General features: G+C 41.9%; 1 protein-coding gene across 3 annotated transcripts in view; it reads left to right on the plus strand.

Annotated features, from left to right (window-relative positions):
• Window positions 1-19235, plus strand: part of sema3fa (sema domain, immunoglobulin domain (Ig), short basic domain, secreted, (semaphorin) 3Fa) — an 84031-nt gene that overhangs the window by 33228 nt on the left and 31568 nt on the right. For 2 of the 3 annotated variants that reach the window (XM_058631775.1, XM_058631777.1), the window contains exons 1-2: window positions 3610-3949; window positions 5931-6085. In XM_058631775.1, coding sequence (XP_058487758.1) covers window positions 5974-6085 — 112 coding nt within the window. In that variant the 5' untranslated portion in view covers window positions 3610-3949; window positions 5931-5973. Of the gene's footprint in view, window positions 1-3609; window positions 3950-5930; window positions 6086-19235 lie in introns of those variants that run through there. The other variant, XM_058631776.1, reaches the window with a different exon arrangement.

A 19235-nucleotide genomic window follows, 5' to 3' on the forward strand; every position in this document is an offset into this window, starting at 1 on the left:
CCCAATGCTCACCGGGCGCTACTCAGTGTGGCAGCCCACTGCTCCTAATTCTAGGATGGGTCAAATGCAGAGGAATACTTTCCCTAAGGGGATTAATAAAATTAAATTCTTCCATAAAATATTGGGTAGATGATATTAGCAGGTGGTCAGATATTCACTCTCACGTACACATGAGAAAGTCTATGCGCATACAAGTCTTACAAGGAACGTTTTTAGCACACCATGTTTACTTGTCAATGCGCTAGCCAGCTGGCAGCTAACTAGCTACGTCCAAGACCACAACATAACTTTAGGCAGCATAGGTTTCATATACACATGTGCATTGACACACACATCTTATTTGTTGTACTGTTGTACAAGTTAATGGTACGAGTGTGTTTTCTGACCCCACACACACCCCGCACATTTCTGTGACCTAGCTCTCGAAAGGGTCTACACAGTGCTGCGTTCAAATCCTCCAGGTGTTTAAATAGATGCACTCGATCCCAAGTCAAACTCGTGTTGTGAAAAGTGGCAAGTTTAGCCCGGCTTGAGAAAGAGAAGTGATGTAATGTCTTGAGGGAGAAGAGAACGAGAATCTTAAGAGAAAGATGAGTCGCATCTCCTGCCAGAAGATTTTTAGACCTGGCATCTCCACGACAGAACAAAAGGCCTTGATGGTAGTTTTTTTTTTTGCTGAATGTGCTGCCTCTGTGGTCTGGCACCCGGCGGTGATCTTTGGTTTCAACATTATCTTTCGCTCCTCAGATTGCTGCTTCGAGGAAAGCAAAGCCAAAGAAAAAGGGAAAAAAAAAAACTGGAAAGCATGAGGGACTTTTATGAAGGCGGGCACTCCTTAAAGCCAGGATTCAATAATTGCGCTCCTCTTGTCTCACGCAAGTGACAGATGGTGAGGCCACCAGAGGCACAAAGATGGGAATAATATTGTTGATTAAAAAGAAATATAGGAAACAACATGCAGCTGCTGGCTTTGAGACGTGGGGAGGGAAGACAGAAAGACAAGAGAACGGGAGAAAATAGAAACAGATCAGAGCAGGGGGGGGAGAGAGAAAGGAAGAATTGGTAATAATGACACAATTAATCCTGGCAGCTTCACACACATTTCGATTGGATGTTGTTTAAACTGGAGGGGGGGGGGACTTTAACATGGCGAGTCCTGTGTGTTCCAGATATTTATGAAAGTTGTTATTTATTTGGAGCTTCTACAGTCTGGTGCGCAGACCACCCTTCAAACACAAACACCCACCTGCATATGTTCAACTGTTTCTCTCTCTCTCTCTCTCTCTCCACGCTCGTTTCAGATTGACTGGAACACATCAGTGTCTTCTGTCCTGCATGTGTGTGTGTGTGAGGTAATAGTTTCTCACTGCTCTTTGTTGCCACCGAGGGTAATTTTTTGCACTTTAAATGACGAGCGCTGACGCAAATCTCTCCCTTTTTTTTTTTCCCCTCTGCTGTTTTTTTGACACAATGACTACTGAATTATTTTTCTTACCAAGTCGTGTTTCCAAGGAGAGAAAACTCGTCTTTTGGTTCAGTGGCAATCAGAATAGGTTTAAAGAATATTGACTAAAGTGACAAAAACCAGTGTGTAGAGCAGGATTTAGAGGATTCAAGAAGAGAAGAAACACGTACAGTACATCGACGCCATGCCTAAAGTGTGAAAGTCTGATTTTAATATTGTTTCCTGCAATCGTCCGGTCACTAAGACTGAATGGAATAATAAGCATGCACACGCTGGGCATCAGCTGCATTGTGTGTTGACTGGATAAGAAGCACTGTAAGCCAACATGATCAGGGGAGGGATTGAGTGAGATTAAAAGATTTAAGGCTCCATTTGCCCATGAATATCTGATGCCTGTCTGAGGCTCGAGCCTTTGATTCTCTATCAGGCCACGGAGGTGTTGGAAGAGAATCTACCTCATCGACATCCGGACACTTTTTTAACAGTTTCTGATGTGGACATACAGCCAGATTTAAATGCTACGACGTGTGTATAGTGACCAACAAATCAAGAATATTTCCTTCCTTTCATCTGAAGGTGCGTCTTTCTTCCCTTTTCTTTCAAAAGTACAGCATGTAACTCGCTGTTCATTCAAAAAGCAAACACTGTTTCATAATGTGAGCCTCCCCAATACCAGGAGAACAATTGTTTGGCTGGGTACAGACTCTGAGCACAACTTGATCCTGGCTCCAGTCAGTGAGTGGAAATCAGTAGCTGGCAGTCACATGGGAACCAAATTATTGTGAAATTACCTCAGTCCTTTTTCTCCTTCTTCTTCTTTGGAAGAAAGGAGCCACAAAGAAAGAGCTTATCTTGTCATCCAAAAAGAATACTTGTCCCTGGATCTAACATCTGAGCTCATCTCCGTTGATCTTAAGTGTTGCAGCTTGGATGCAGGTTCGCACGATCGTGAACTTGTCATAGAGAATTATTGCCTCCTTCAGACAAAGTGAAGCCATACATCACATCCATCCATGTGTGGCGTGTTACAGTATGTGTGTGTTCTTGTGTCGCTGTGTGTGTCTCTTGCACATACATAGTGTATACATTAGTGTCACATCAGGTAGTTTTTATCTCAATCTGTTAAGATTAATGGAAATTCAAACTAGTTGCATGTTTTTCCCACACTAAATATGATAAACCCTTAGTGCTCACGTGGCACGGCTCTGTGCCGCAGGTGCACCCATCGTAATTTGTGGGAATAATACACAACTTCTTATATAGAGTTGTTTTATGTCTCCTTATGTGTTGTTGAGTCAAAGTTATGATTAGTTTTATATCAATTTTTTAGTAGTGATATAAAGTAGCGATAATTGTGCCAAAGTCACAAAATAAACTTTTTTTCTTTATTTTTTTTGTTCATAAAAACGAGCCATGTGAATGTTGGAGCTGTGACGTATTACACAAATTACACAAAATCAATCTGATTTTAAACATTTTGAGTACTTTTGGCTCAGGTGTGTTATACAGTTGGTGAAAATTATATATATATATATATATTGCCTATAGGTTGTGCTAAAAAAAGGATATAAAACTCTATATTGCACATTCTTATAGCCTACGTTTAATCATAGTAATAGAAAAAAAAGCAGCCAAAATGCTCTGTGTTCTAAGGGTTAAATAAAAACGTGAAATGATCTTTATTTACCTTATTGATAAATGCTAATGATATGAAAACTAATGTGATAATTCTCTCTTATTAAAGCTTTAGGCACAGTTTTAATCATAAAAACTACACAAATCATATAAACTACATTGTTTCCTACACTAAATATGGAAAATCACAAGCACACAAGTCAAAACGGGAGATGTGCAATGTTAATGACAGCAGCTCAAGTCTAAGACTCTTTAAGATTTAAGAAGTGAAGCAGAAAATGTAGAATCACTCCTCCTCCTCCTCCTCCTCCTCTGGATCCATCTCTTCCACCACTTTTACCTTCCTGAGATTTTGGGGCGGGACGCAGTGTCAGGATGCTGGAGGTATAATAATGGTTCCCTCCCCCCCGTGGGTGTGTCCAGTGCCGTGGAGACCTAAAGTCTATATCCACCTGCACGAGCCGCTTCCCTCATTAAACACACTTGAGCGTCGCTGCGCACTGCTGCGCCACTCGTCTCCAGGAGCAACTCTTCTTTTGTTATATATATATATATATTTATATATATATATAAAACACCTCCTGCCTGGGAAACATAACAGAATCTGTTGATGCGATTTAGAGATCACACCAAGTTGAAGCGGCTGCGTCAAGTTGATTTAAATCCAAGCAAAAAAAGAGAAAGAGCGAGAAAGAAGAAGCTTTGTTTGACTGTGGGATAATCGTGCAGGATCTGCGGCGGATACTCTCCTGCGTGCGGACACACACGGGAGCTCAGAGGGATTTGGGGGTGGATGTTTTTTAAATGTTCACCAGCTTTGTCACAATATTCACTGGACGCGGCCACGAGGTAGGTCATGTTGTCCAAGTGCTTGCTTTGATCCACCGATGACAGCTGAAAGAAATTAATTATGTCTTAATTATGATGAAGCTTTGAAGCCACGTTTGAATAAGAAGAGGAATACATGCGCGTTAATGTTTGTGTTTGCGTTAAAGTGCGTTTGAATGATGTTCTCCCGCAATATTTGCACGTTTTTCTTTTACTTAGAGAAACACACTTCTATTCGCCTGCATTGGGTTTGTCTTCTTTTGGCGCGTGGGAGTTATTCTCTCCTCCTAATTGTGTGTGTGTGTGTGTGTGTGTGTGTGTTGTCGTTTTTGTTACCTTCTCTAGTAGAAACACTGACTGTGACACAGAGTCCAAACACCGAGGCTTTATTCTTCTGAAGCTCTGGTTAAAGTTACGATTGAAATGTGTATTGTGGTTAAAGGTTGTAGCCATTAACTGGTTGTGGTTAATGGTTAGGCATAAGGTTTTTGGTTAGGCTGTCTAAATGAATGGAAGGAAGACACAGAACTGCTCGAACACAGAGACCGAAACCTGGTCCTAATGAGGCAGAACCTTATTCCACAGGAACTGTGTTTAAGTTTATGGCTATGATTTTGGAAGTGTGGTTAGGTGAAGGTTAGGGTTAGGGTTAGTTTAGGCTGTCCAAATGAATGGAAGTCAATGTAGGGTCCTAACAAAAAAAAACCCTGTTAAAGCTAGTCGTCACAGATACCAAAACCTGGTCCTAATGAGGCAGAACCTTATTCAAGAGGAACAGTTTTTTGTTAAGACCCTGCATGGACTTCCGTTGATTTGGACAGCCATAACTAACCCATCATCCTTAACCTTAACCTCCACCCAACCACAATTCAAATATTGGCCCCAAACCATGTCTAATCTAGTCTTCACTGAGACTGAAACCTGGTCCTAATATGGCAGAACCTGATTCCAGAGGAACTGGTTAAGTTTGGGGCTAAGGTTAGGTTTAGTTTTCAAATGAATGGAAGTCAATGCAGCGCAAAAGAACAATAGTTGTGCAAAGCTGCACTCTGTCTGTTGCATGTGATGCTGCATCTCCAAAAGTGTGCTGTTTTCTGAGCAGCCTAACATACGTTTCCCCTCCACTTCTGACCGTTTAAAAATCAAAAGCACACCCATAAAAATAAACGACACGTGGTTCATGTTCACGTCCTCATAAGTCAGAGAGCAGTCGCTCTTTATTTTGGTTGACTGTCTGATGTTGACTCCCGCCGTCGGGCGCTCAGTGTGGAACTCGATCTTAAGCCCCGGTCTGGCAGTTTGACCTCAGCCTCAGATCCACGTTTACATGTAGATCAGTGCCATTGCATGGATAATTACAGTGAGACACACCGCCGGAGTCGCTTTTTATTCTTTCCCCCAAAATGGTTTGGACACAGTCGTTTTCTGGCACGTTTGTGTTATTCAGCACGCTTGTGTCACGTCGTCCTCGGAGTGGTTTTGATGCACTTTTGATTTATTTATTTTTTAATCTGTGAGCGGGGGCCAGTGCGCGTCAGGCTTAACAAACATCTCCATGTGGTGAAATCCAAGCCTCGCTGTAAAACAGTAGTAAAATTCCTTAACTCTTGACCAGCTTATTCAGCCGCTTTCACAAACATGCTCTGTGGTGAGGTGTGGGCAGCGGCGGTGGCTCCGTCTGTCTCTCCCAGCTGGAAGCAGACTCCGTCCATTCATATTATAGCAGCAGAGGAGGAGGAGGAGGAGAAGCTCTGGAGCAAGAATAACTGTGGATGTTTAGCAAAGGCATATTAAAGCCATGGGAGATTTTTGTAAGAACACCCAGTAGCAAATGGTGAAGCTCATTTCTAACCCAACACTTTTATGGTTGACTAAATGCCTTGTTTCCTCATGAATTGTCCAAACAACATGTGGAATCTGTGTTTGAGCTTGTGCTGGTTGCTGGATTTTGTCTGTGCTCGTTGTCTGACACTCGTCCCCCCCCCCTCCCTCTGTCCCTCAGCTCCTGGACTCTCCGACTCCCTTGTTAAGAAGCAGAAGGGAAAATGTTGTGGGACAAACTGTGCTGGCTGCTGGCCCTTCTGGCCTTGTCGTCCGCAGTGCTGTCTTCCTCTAATGAGCCCCTCTCTGCTCCGAGGATCTTCCTGTCCTTCAAAGGTAAGACGCTGCAAATATTGACGTACCACCGCTACTACGACATGGTTTTTTTTGTGTGTTTCTGTGCTGCTTTTCACACTTGCTCCGTCTCGTTCAGTCACTATAATGGGTAAACTATTGGCACCGTGTGAATTCAGGGAGGGCTCAGCGTTTCCTCCTTTTATCCCCTGACAGAGAGTTTAATTGTCTACTGAGGAGATGGGCTGTCGGTGATTGTCGCGACTGTTTGGGGCCACAGAATATGTCTTCATTTAATCGCCCGGCTACTATTAGTTTTCCCAATCAGGCCTTTTGTGTGACCTCGGCTCCCTTCTGAAATCAAGTCAGATTTAACACTTGGCTGGGCACTGGCTCGGAGATCCAACGTGGTATGAATGTTTGCCAGTGCCACATGAGAACGTGTGTGTGTGTGTGTGTGTGTGTGTGTGTGTGTGTGTGGGGGGGTAAAAATAGGTCTTATAACTGCAGTTTTCATTGCTTTGTCAATCTATTGCTGGTCTCTCTTAAGTCATATTGCACCTGCATCTGAGACGGACTGTGAGGGACCTCTGTTGAGTTAGTCCAAAGTTTGTGTGACAGGCTTTTGGGAATCAAAGCTTTGATATTACATGATTTATCAATAATGTGGCATAAATAACACGTTTTATATGTGTGTCTGTGACACGAAAACACTGTCAGTGAAGGCTTGTGTCCTCTCTGTCTCACCTCCTCAGAGATTGTCCAGCTCTCTCTCTCTCCCTCTTAAATTTCGTCCTTTCTCTCTCCGCCTCTAATCAAGGAAGATTTCACTCTCGACTGACTCCACATTTCCTTCGTAGAAAGTGGGTAATTTATTCTCTGTGCCCTTTTTTTTTAATTGAGTTCCTTTTTGTTTTTAATTAGTTTGTGATGTTACTTTATGCCTCGCAGAGCAACTTAAGATACCCAGAGTCTAGAAATGCACTTAAGCTGTGCGTCCTGTAATTGTGTTGGTTTTGCAGCGCACTGTTGGGAATAGCACAGTAATGTGCTCATATTAATTTTTTATGTGCCACTGTACTTAAACAAATAATTGGCTTTAGTTTTGTAAGAGCGGCGTATAGTGCTGACATACATGTTTGGTTGACTTGTGTGCCTCCTGATAACTTAATCCAGATTATTTATTTCTTATAAACATTTTTGAAGTTTGATGATAAGCTATTTTTTGTAGTCGGCCAACTGTTGCTGTGTCGTCGCGGTATCACTTTGCACTGCTTTCATGAAGCTGACGGAGAAGATTTCGGTTGGTTTGGTAAGAGAACTCCCACTCCTTTCTTTTTCTTCTCAAATATTTGCCCTCTGTCAAAGCAACAGACGTGGATAATAGATAGACCATCACATGTACAGTATTTATACAGAAAACACTAGTGTCTTACATAATATACTGTATATGGTGGAAGGCTGTATTTGAAATTGACCGTGCTGCTAATACTTTCCTTGAAATTTTATTCCACATTCAGCTGAGTCTGATTTGTAGCGAGGTAATTTAATGTCCTACGCCCATTTCCCTGAAACCCCACATGCTTTAAAGCCAGAGCCAATGAGATCACATGTAACATCACTGCGACATACGAGGACATACGAGAATTTAAACTCTTTTGTAGTTACTTAAACTCTTATTATGAGTTGTTCAGCATATAAATTAAAGAATACTCGTCTTAAAGGAACAATTATCCAATCAGTAAGCCTTTATCGCTGGCAGTTTGTTAAACTAAGGTTTACAAAGTAAACACAGTTGATAGTTTTTTGTCTTTTTTGAAGTTGCCAAAGTAGCTACTGAGTGTGTTGGGGTAGGCTGAGTTATTAGCGCTGATAAGCACCGAGAGAGCAAACACAGAGCAGAACTAAAGGAATGTGCAGATATAGATCATCAACCCAGACTTCCAACGGGTTGAAAAATAGTTGCACACACTTAAAATCGCCACTCATCAATGCAACTATCTTATCTTATTTTTGTAACTTGTTAGATGTCTTGATATTATTACATTTTATTATTATAACAGCACAAGGTCACATTTTCTCTCCTTATGTCAGTGTATTTCTTTTTTTTCCTCCATAAAGACGACACAAGGTGGCTTAAATCAGCTGTTGAGAAACTATATTTACCTTTTAAACAAGGTCCATAATCGCGTGCTATTTTAGTGTGAAGGGCTTGGGGAGGTTGTGACCCCTCAAACAGAAGCCAGTCACACCGAGGTTAACTGCCCTCAGACGATGGGAGAACGGCACCATATTAACAAGTAATAGCTTGTTAGGCTAATCCTCGGGAACATTTGAAAGTGTTTAACTCTTGTTTTCCTTTGGCCTCTTCAGTTTTCAACAGAACACCTGGGTACAATGTTAATTGTGGGAAGACGGCCTGCTCAGACAAGAGACAAAGGCGCGCAGGCCGTCCTGTAATTGGACTCAGCTTTTACAATCTTCCAACAGTCAAAATGTCCTTTATTCTCCTCATAATTAGGAGCTGCTACTGTGTTTGAACTTTTACTGCTCTTTCTATATGTCACTCTACAACAATAGATCCACAGATTATGTTCTATAGGTAGATTACACTTCAGGAGTGTGTGACATGCCTCTATGTAGGTGGTCCTACTCTTTTAAGAATTTTAAGCATCCTTAAACTTCTGCTGAAATATCCCAGCTCCCCTGTATTGTGAGAAGGATCTGGGAGAAAAGTTTTATCTCCCCGTGCCTCACCCAGCCCTCGTACTTATTATTGTGACACTGGAGACTGAGTTAAGTGCCTCAGCAGAGCTGCGCTGCAATCAATGAGCTGCTGAAAGCTAATCCACAGCTAACCTGCCTGCTCGCACATGACCGCTGGCCACTCAGGATGCATGCATGGATCTCGAGTCTGGCCAGTGAAGTCCAGACAAAGGGGAACCAAATGCTCTTATGTTAAAATGAGAATTATCGAAAGTCAGTTTGCGTCTGTGAGTCGTTTTAAATACGCGGCTGCTGACGGATTCACGGGCGCCTCAACTTGTCTCCTTGAACAAGAAGGTGGACGATCACGTGCATTGTTCTCACAGCCCAGTATGCCTCCTGCTGCTCGGCAACAAAAACCGATGTCATTAAAATAAAAAAGCCCTGTCATCAAGACGACATTACACATTCCATTGCTTTATTATTCCACGGTCCATTATGTGAGTCATCAAATTGTAAATATAGATCTAACGCGTGTGAGAAGCTGGTAGGATAAAGAAATGTGCAGATTAGAGTGGTGCGACTCAAAGAAGCTTTTTGGAAAGAATTTTCCACAGAAGGAAAAAGAAACTTCTGTCTTTTTTGTTTTCTGCAGTTAATCAGTCTGACACTGATGTCACAGTCTCTTGCTTATCATACTCCAGAATTACGGAGCTTAAAATGCATTATTTTTACGTTAACGCTGACACAAGTTATTTAAAATGAACATATTTTTTCCATCCATGCTTCCATTGAGTCAGAATAGAAAAGGATTAGGATTGTACTTGAATTATGTGAACAGTAAAACTTTGTGTAATCTAGAGATAACGGTGAAAGTGTACCCAGGAAAGGAATTGCATGCAGTAAGAACATGTGCTCTAAAATAAATGTTCATGTTATTTTTGGTGTTTTTGGGGGTTTTGGAAACATGCAAAAGTGCTAGTTTTGTGGGTTTTTTTCAAGTCAAAAATCTTGTGGCTCTGGCTAAAGTCCATCGTGGAGCGTTTGAAACACTGTCACACAGCACTATCTAATCCACATTCTCTGTATCCCACCAGCTGTGCTTGTTTACTATTTTCCCAAAGAGAAAACCTCATTGATTTGTCACGTCAACAGTTTTGTCCCAGTCGTACAAGCCTTTCAATTCTGAGAGGTGTTGAATTGTGTGTCTTGATATGTGAATAATAACTTAAAAAACTAAAAACCTTTCCGCAATATTACCTCGAGAGAATATAGGAGCAGCATAATATGTGCTGTGGCTGTGGCACGCAAGCCTGCAGCAATTATTACATTACTTTGCTGCTTTCCCTCCAGAGATGTTGCTGCTGGTGGATGAAGGGGAAGGAGGGAGGAGAGTAAAGAGCATCCCAGCAACCTCTGCTGCTCTGCAGGATACACGCTGTCAAACTATGATTATTCAGGAGAGAGAAACAGAAGGCGACAGCTTCGGTGCTAAATATAGTGGCCTTCCTGTTTGTTTCTTTCTCTCTTTACCTCCCTCTCCTTGTCGGCCTCCTCCTCCTCCTCCTCCCCTGCCTTTTACTCTTCACTCACACCCTCTCTTTTTTGCGTGTTGATAAGAGGTTGGCAATATGAGCTTAAAGAGAAGAGCACCCAGTATGCTAGTATGCTGCCCACGGCAGGGGCATGCTGTTTTAGTGCACTCAAAAATAGGTGAAAGGGGGAGAGGAGGGGTCTCTGAAGTACCCAGACCTTTTTTTTTTTTGGTGAGGAAGACACAAGCGTGAGGGAGTGTGTGTGGACTTTATGAATTTACCGACCTGCTGTGAGCACTGTAGGCTTGGAAGAAAATAAAGCGTCTTTTATGTTCTTGTCTCCCTCTGATGTCACGTTCGGTAAAACACATTCGAATCATCGCTGCGAGTGAAATGCATCAGATTGAAAATAGTTCTGAGCTGATGCCTGAGCACTTATTAACGTCGTAATGTGCCGCAGTGATACAAATGCACAACGCCCCAAATTAAATCGTAATCACTCCGCTATTTATAATTCAATTCCAATCTTAGATTAAATTATTTTCACTGTGGAGAAGCAGATCTACTTATCCTGCCTCATAACAATACTCTTCAGTCGTCGTCAGTGAGCTTAAGGTGACGGCTGTATGGGTTTTTTTTAGGCTTTAGTAATGAATAAATACTGTAGTTTGACAACAGGGTGATAGTTTTGTTCAGAATGACAGCTTTTTTGTATTAAATGTGTGGTGAAAGAACAGGTGGACCGTTAAAGGAAAGTACCAACAGGCAATGTTATTATAAAACAACACACTTTGTATTTTAAATCTCCCTCTGGGTTCAGTAAAAAATATTTGCTTCTGTTTATTTTTATTTTTATTTTTATGTGAACATGCTTCCCATGAACCTTTTTAGTTTTTCACAACTTTTTTTATCCACTTTTTTTTTTTTTTTAAATAATACTAAGGTTCTAGATTCCCATTTAAAATCATTTGAGCTTTGTTTCCAAGGTATCTTAAGAAATAATATTTTCTTAATATTAAAACCATTCAAACCTTTTGATGGTTTTGCCATTAAGAAGATGCTTTTGTAATTGTAGTTTGAAAACAAAACACTGCTGCTGCTCCTGACCCTGAATGGACCACATATCCTACTTTGTAAATCTCGCCATTTTGTGTTTATTTGTTTGTTTATACTACATATAAATTCCTTTTATTTATGCTGTTATTTATTTTTGGGGATCTCTATGTGAATCCTGGTCGGGCCTGGCCTTTCTGTCCTTGTTCTCCCTGTGTGTGTGTGTGCGTGCGTGTGTGTGTGTTGGTCCTGTGATGGACTGGACGCTGGGATCGGCAAGCAGTAGACAATGGATGGATCTTTTTGTGAATAAACGTCATATTGTGGATACTTTGGTTTGTCTTTGTAACTGTAACACAGTATGCAGGAGAGTGGGGGAGCTGAAGGAGAAGGACATTATGTGTTAGAGGTGGCTTTTGTCAAATCTAAAGTGACAGAGAGCAGTAGGAGAGTCTTCTAAAATTGATGTTAAGCCCATGTTGTTACGTTTGTAAGTGTGTGTGTGTGTGTGTGTGTGTGTGTGTGTGTGTGTGTGAACTCACATACTATGACACTTGCTTTGGTTTGGTTTCCATGGCAGCGTCTTACCTGTCACTCCTCACAAACCAAATCTCGCTCAAATAATTTTCTCCACAGAGGAGAAGTGGGATGTAATCACAACACTGAGCTTATTTCCCCTGATGTTTACCGTCTCATCAGCTCGCAGGAAATCCTAAAGCGAAGATGCCCCGAGGCTTAGCGGGGCTTAGAAGAAGACAAATAAAAAAACAATACAATTTTGCTAAAACAATAGATGTTTAAGGCCGGAGAGCGTATCGAGTGAGAGAGTGAGGCGCACGGGTCAGCTTTGTCTTCTTTGTGGAGACTCCTCACGACTGGACGTGCTCTCCAGATGTGGTGGAGGTGTGGGAGTCCTCGGGGCGGCGGGGGGTTGGGGGTGTTTGCAGCCCAGACCGAATTAAGGAGACAGCAGGTCAAGGGCACCTCTCCACTTGTTTACCCAGACAGCTATCCTTCATTATCATTTGTCTGTCAGTGTTGGGATCTTGTTACTGCGGTGCCATTGACCCCCCGTCATGTGATGGCCATTTTCAAGCGTTGGGGTGGGAAACTGTTATGGACACATTCTATACGGGGACACAGAGTTGTGCTTCGGTTGATTCATCAAATGTAGTATTAAGAGTCTACAATTACACATCTCAGATTATATTTAATTAGAGTTTTATATCCGCAAAGGAAAGAGTTTGAGTTGTATTTTTTGGAGCTTTCTGTCGTGAGAAGTCGAGGATGTATTTGGATTAACCATTATTTTCATAATCGATTAATCTTTCGATTATAATCATTAATTGAGTAATCGTTTGGTCCATGGTTTCAGCTCTAGTTTGGATATAAAGCCTTCGAAAAACAATGTCACACTTCAGTGGCTCATCTCTAGAGTCTAATTAAAACTTTAAAGCGGTGTCTTTATATTAATGACTTAATTCAACAGTCATTTTATTATCGATTGCCAAAATAATTGAGTCTAGGCAAAATTCTAAACATTCAGTTTCCACTTAAACGTATCAGTATTACCTTAATGCAAATATTTTTGGGCTGTTTAACAAGTTTTTACTTTTCAGGATGTGTGATTTTTATTTAATTTTTTCCCCTCATACTTGGTGACACTCTGTAGACTAAACAGTGATAAGCAACTTAAAATAATCAATATCATGAAAATGATTATTTGTTACACCTACTTAAGAGGGAGGCACCACGGGGTGATGAGGTGAAGACATGAGCTTTTACTGTGCTGTCAGTAATAAGCGGTGCGACTGTTGAAGGAAAGTCAGGCTGCAGATTTTATCACATCGTGTGCCTGAGGGTGATTTTTCTGCAGCCCGGTTGCAGTGATGTTTTGTGCGTTTTAATCCTCCCCGTTGACGGAGAGTGACGTGTTGAACTCGAGGAGCTTACGTCGTTCATCTCTCGAGGAGAGGACGCAGACGGAGGCAGATAAGGGAGTGTGAGAGTCGAAGTTATGGCTGTCAGGAAAGATATAGGCAGGGTGGAGGGAAATGTGAAAGGGGGCAGCAGTGCAGACTGGGCTCTGAACGTGTAAATGGACTGCACGGCATCAGTGTCAGCCTTGCTGTCTCGGGCAGAGCGGGATATGGATGGTGGGATTTGAGAATGGGGGGGAAAAAAGCAGCGAGAGGAGTGTGGGCGCGCAAAAGTGTATAGTGGACAAATTGAGTGTCTGTTTCCCATTAGCCGTGTGTGAGTTTTGGTTGAGATGGTTTACCTCAGCTGGCGACTTGCTCAGAGTTCCTCCACAGTTCATCACTATACCGGTGCCCCGGCTCTAACCTCACAAGGTTCAGTGTCAGTGTCAAAGAGACCCGCAGCCTTAATTCACACATGCATAATGTCATACCACTCATCTTTAGTAGGAGTGTTTTAAAGTAAATTGGCTCAGGGGAACATTTGGACTTGAGCCCAAAGAGCTGCCTGACCCACACATCCTTTCACCGACAGTACAACATGATGTGAAGCTCATGCAAATATGCGTTAATTCTTTCCTGCTCTTGCCGTGTCGGTTTGGCGATGCTTTTTAGGAAGTGCCTGCTTTCCTGTCCTGAAGCGAGAGCCGTCTTTAGGCAAAGCTTGGGCAACCTCAGACATCCACAGCCTGAGGAAATTCTTCAGGTGTGTGAGAGTTTGTGGAGCCTCTCGTTGTGTGTGTGTGTGTACATTGGATGAGGACCAAGAGGCTGTCTGTGTGATTATGGGAAAAACGAGGCTTGTGGTTGAGTCTGACCATGATCCTGTGGGAGGTTGTAGTAGTTGTGTCTCACTATTGGATTAAAAATACAGGAATATTCTCCCTTTTTCCTCCTGCTCCTGTCAGAGCTGGATTTCATACAACTCTCTCCTACTTCCTCCATTTGCCTTATATACTGTATACGTTCTCTCTCTGCAGGGCGCTTTTTTTGTGAAAACTGATCCTTCGTCAGATGCTAACATCATTACCAAATCCACCTACCGATGTTTGAGATGTTAATGTTGAATACCAAAGCCTTCCTTGCCTGATTGATCTTGATTCAATGGGATTTGTATTCCTTGTGTTCCATTATCTGCTGTGGCTTTAGGCAAGAGAAGCCCAAGTCTGAAGGTCAGACCTTTTTGGAGTGAGATCACCATCATGTGTGGGCAGGAACCTCATCTCGTCTTGGAAAAGAAAAAAAAAATGAAGAGCTGAGTGCAGGAGGAGGAAAAGCTGAATGTGGTAGAACAAGAAGTTTCAAGGCCTTGCTTTCTGTACTCATGCACCGATAATGTGCTGATTGTGGAGGGGAGGAGATGGCCTCTCATCCCCAATCATTGTGATGGTTGCATTGACGTGATGCCAAGATTTTCTCCATGCCTGCCCCCGCTCACGCCCCCTTTGCCACCGAGCTTTGTTAGCCAGCCCTGTTCTCAGGAACCCTCTCTAGGTGTTGCTGATGGTATGTTTGGCAGTGTTGTCCGCGGTATCTGTGCCGTATGTGTGCGTCTGTGCGACCGCATACACATGTATGCATGAGAAACGGGAGCATGGGCCTCCTATGTTGCTGTTGTTGCTGTTGCTGTTGTTGTTGTTGGTGTTGACGCCTCACTCATCCCCATGAATGGACTGCTTGGTCTCAATAGAGGAGAGGCGTTTGTGTGGGCCGGGTCCATCATTCATCTACTTCATTCATGCCCCCGGGGGGAAGCGGAGGGGGCGTGGCATACAACACTGGCATGGCATTAGCGCCCAATGTGTCTCTGTCTGTCCCTTTACCTCTCCCTCGGTCTCTCATCACTCTCGTCTGGCATATTCCCCTCGTCTTGGCACAAATGCTGTAGCAGTCATCTGTCAAAGAGTGGCCATCATCCTGGCCTTTCATATTCTGTATGATTTCATGTTGAATGAATTGATGGGCTCCTCCTCTGGAGCCTACGCTCTCGTACAATGATGGAAGACCACAGATAGCCCATCAGGGAGCTCGGAGGAAGCGGCACGTCCTGGCACAAACACACACACACGCACAAACGTCTTTCCATGGCTGACAGATCTAGTTTTAATGTGGTCGACTGAGCTGAGAATCAGACTGAAGAGACAAAAAAAATGTCTTCTGGCATTGGGGACGATCTCTGACCTAAATGACGCTTTGTTCCAGTATAATCACTTTAAAATAGTATGAAAGGCTTGGAATTTAGTGCTCCGTGGCTTCTAATTATACTAAGGTCGTTCACACACAGCATGAAATTTACCTTCTCACTACCGTAGCCAGATTACACTGTCCTATTAAACCAACAATGCATGATTAATTAGTCACAACACATTGCGGAGGAAATTAGACCTAAAACAACAGGAGCTTTGCATTTCTTCTATTTGTGTGGATTTTATCTAAACAGCATTTTTACATTATTGAAATGTTTAATGTGTATTATAGTTGCACAGCTTCACATTTTATACAAGCTGTTATATATTATATCTGCTGATAAAGAGTCCTAATGTGTAACTCCCTGCGTTCATAACATTAGCTGTGTTTCCCTTGCACAGAAAGATGTTACTCGGTTCTGTTAAGAAATACTAAAAAGTGGTGATTTTCAAAGAGTATCCTCATCATACAGTACATTTGCAAGAAACACAGTGACTACGTTCATTAATCTCCAAAATGACACGAGCACTTAAGGTGTGGAAGCAGCTGTGGCGGTAACATCTGGGTTTTCTCATCAAGGAAGAAATGTCCTCACTGGACCTTTCGAGCTCTTTTTTCCTTTTTTTTATTTTAATTGCATGATTGCGAGATGATCAGTTGTTGCAGCAAACTGTTGCTAAGTGTGATTTGCCGGTTCATTAGATGATCGTAACCATACTGCTGGGGGAAAAAAAAATAACACGTCTGCCGTTCAGATGTGATGAATGAAAACCAGATAAAAAGAGAAGATTCTCCTTCTTTCTCATTCTCTCCATTCGTGGTGAGGATCAGCCCGTTTGGTCATCTTATCAGTGCAGAGCGGAAGGCTGTGCACTGATTTGTGACGAGGTATGATGGTGTAAGATCAGAGGATTTTTAAGCTTCCATGTGTCCATGTGTGCCTCCTTCAACACCCCACGTGAGGACAAACGTAGGAGCCGTGGCCAAGATTTTTCCACTGTCACGCATATCGCCTCCTCCCGAAACTGATAAGACTCCTCCTGCCTTCCTATCCATTTTCTCTTCATACCTCATTATCTGTCTTTCATTCTGCAATCAAAACACCAGCTACACTTTTGTTTGGTGAACAGAGCATCGCGCACCTGGATGTGCAGACGCGTTGCAGACGGTAAATAGGTGCGAGCCCCGAAGCCAAACGGTTATTTATTGCTGCTGCTGCACAAATTAATAAGCGGGATGTGAGTTTCTACCACTGTGGCGTTTGAATGTGTTGCATCATTGTTGTTTGTGTTGGAATTGGACGTCTCAGCGTTCCTTATCTTTCTCTGCTTGTGTGCAAACTAAATCTCACTCAGCAGAGCTGCCAGTGACGGCGTGCCAGAGAAATCCCAACCATTTTCTGACTCACTGTTATATATATGATTTGTGTTGTTATTTGATTGCATTGTTTGAATTTGATTGCAATTGCAGTTTGTTTAACTTGGTGCATGTAAATTGATGAAGCCTGTAATCAAACAAGGGGGAACATTTCATTTTCCCATTTTATGCCTGGTGGGTAGCAAGTGCTGCTTTGTCTCTGTGCTGTTTGTTTAGGACAGACATGTTATCCATTGTTTTGTTTTCATGATTTTATCCATTTGGCTCTGAACCGCTCTCTGGGTTTTGCCATTTAAACCAGACTATTCAAGCTGTCTGAGGAAAATTATGTTTAATAATATGAATTAATAAGCCAATCCAAATATACTCCCCTTATCCCTTACAAAGCCATACTCTGCACACTGACCCTTGTGGTCACGGGTGTGAAAAGGCCACAGGTTCTTAGAGTAGGATGTCCCATCTGTCCGTCAAACATGAAAGCTGCCAAACCAACAGGCGCTGGTGTTTTAAGAGGGAGGGCTGAGTGCGTCAGTCAGTGAGGGGAGTAGAAAGGCTGTGGATTACACATGCAGACAATAATGTATAGGTCTGTCAACCCGTCACTCACACTGACCTTCCCTAACTTTGTTTTAATTGCACGCCGGGATGAGAGGGCGGGGCCTGCCTGTAGCAGACAATTCACATTATCCATTAAAAACTTAATGGTTGCCAACATGTTTCATCTTGAATGACATTTTCTGTGTTTTCAAAGCACATATTTGACCTATTGGAATGTAAATAGCCTTTTTTATTTATTTTTTTTAGCCTGTAATTATTTTCTTAGCTTCCTTTTATTTTTAAGTAAACAAGGCCTCTCCTGTTGGGAAGGATCATCGTGACATTCCACTGGTCACGTACTGATGTTTCGTTTTTTTTCTTTCTTTTTTGCCTTCAGGAAACATAACTATAACACTGACTACACGACATTAATGTGGTCTAATCTCCCCTTTTTAACATTACTCCATAATACCTCACCTATTTGCACCATTCTTGACACCTCAGCTATCACCTAGTCACATTATCTTTATATATATATATTTTCACAGAGGCCTTTTACATAGAAACGAGATGAGTCGTGATGACAGAGTTTGGAAAAAGTAACAGAATAAAGCAAAATAAACAACTAAGGGATAAAAAAAAAAAAAAAAAACATTTAGGATACTTGAAATGAAGATTAAATGATTGGTACTGCAACAAGAATCTGACTCAAATTCAGTTTTTACCCATCAACACAGATTTGTTTTAGCAATGGTATAGTGACCATACAGTATAATTATTTTTCACTTGACATGACACATGTATGCAGTTTTAAAATAACAATTTTATTTGTGAAATGAGTGACTAATTATATCTGCTGTGAAAAACCGCTAACACATTATTACCAACACAGCTAACATTACTAACACATTATTTTAGAGCTGCAACTAATGCTTATTTTCATAATCGATTAATCTGACGATTATTTTCTAGATGAATCTTTTGGTCCATAAAATATCAGAAAACCTTAAATGTTGACCGGTGTTCGTCAATCCTGATGATGATAATGATGATGATTTCTTTGTTATCCAGATCAAAGAAATTAAGAAAATAGTCACAGACACAGTCAATAGACACACACCGGAAATGTTGTTTTAATCATGAAAAAAGCTTCAAACCGTTTATCAAAATAGTTGTCGATTAATTTAATAATCGATTAATTGTTTCAGCTCTACATTATACATCATTTCAATCCAAATTCCATTACCATAAGGTGTTCTCACAGTATTATACAGTATGTTCCAAAACTACTCTCTGCACTCTGTACCATCTGCATTGTCTGCGTTCCTGCCGTTTCCTTTGATTCAAATCACTCCATTCCCACTACCATCATATCCATCCATGCAGCCTCTCTTCCTCTGCTGAGAGAAGATGAATTCCCTTGACTGACGGTCATCATCCCCCACTTTGTTTTCTCCATGTGCCAAGCAGACAAGACAAGGGCAGCAAATGGACGCGTTAACAAGGAGGTTCTGTGATTCACAGCAGTCGGCCAGCTTGGTCTCACCAGGTGGTCTCTTCTATATGCTTGTCCTTACATGGGCCTCGTTGAACTTTCCCTGTTGTGTTCCGTTTTATTTTTGCCTCAGATCTGCATGGGTTTGCCCATGTTTTTTGTTGTGTGGACATAAGTTACAGTAATGCCCGCCTTGCAAAAATTTAAAACTGTTAAAATTGAGGGAAATACGTTGTTTGTGATGACATTGCTCATTTTTGGTGCTAACTAGTGGCGTATGCAATGTTTTACTGTTTGAAAGTGTTAAGTTCTGCACTCTTGTC

The sequence above is a fragment of the Solea solea genome, chromosome 6 (assembly GCF_958295425.1).
Source record: "Solea solea chromosome 6, fSolSol10.1, whole genome shotgun sequence".
NCBI lineage: Eukaryota > Metazoa > Chordata > Actinopteri > Pleuronectiformes > Soleidae > Solea > Solea solea.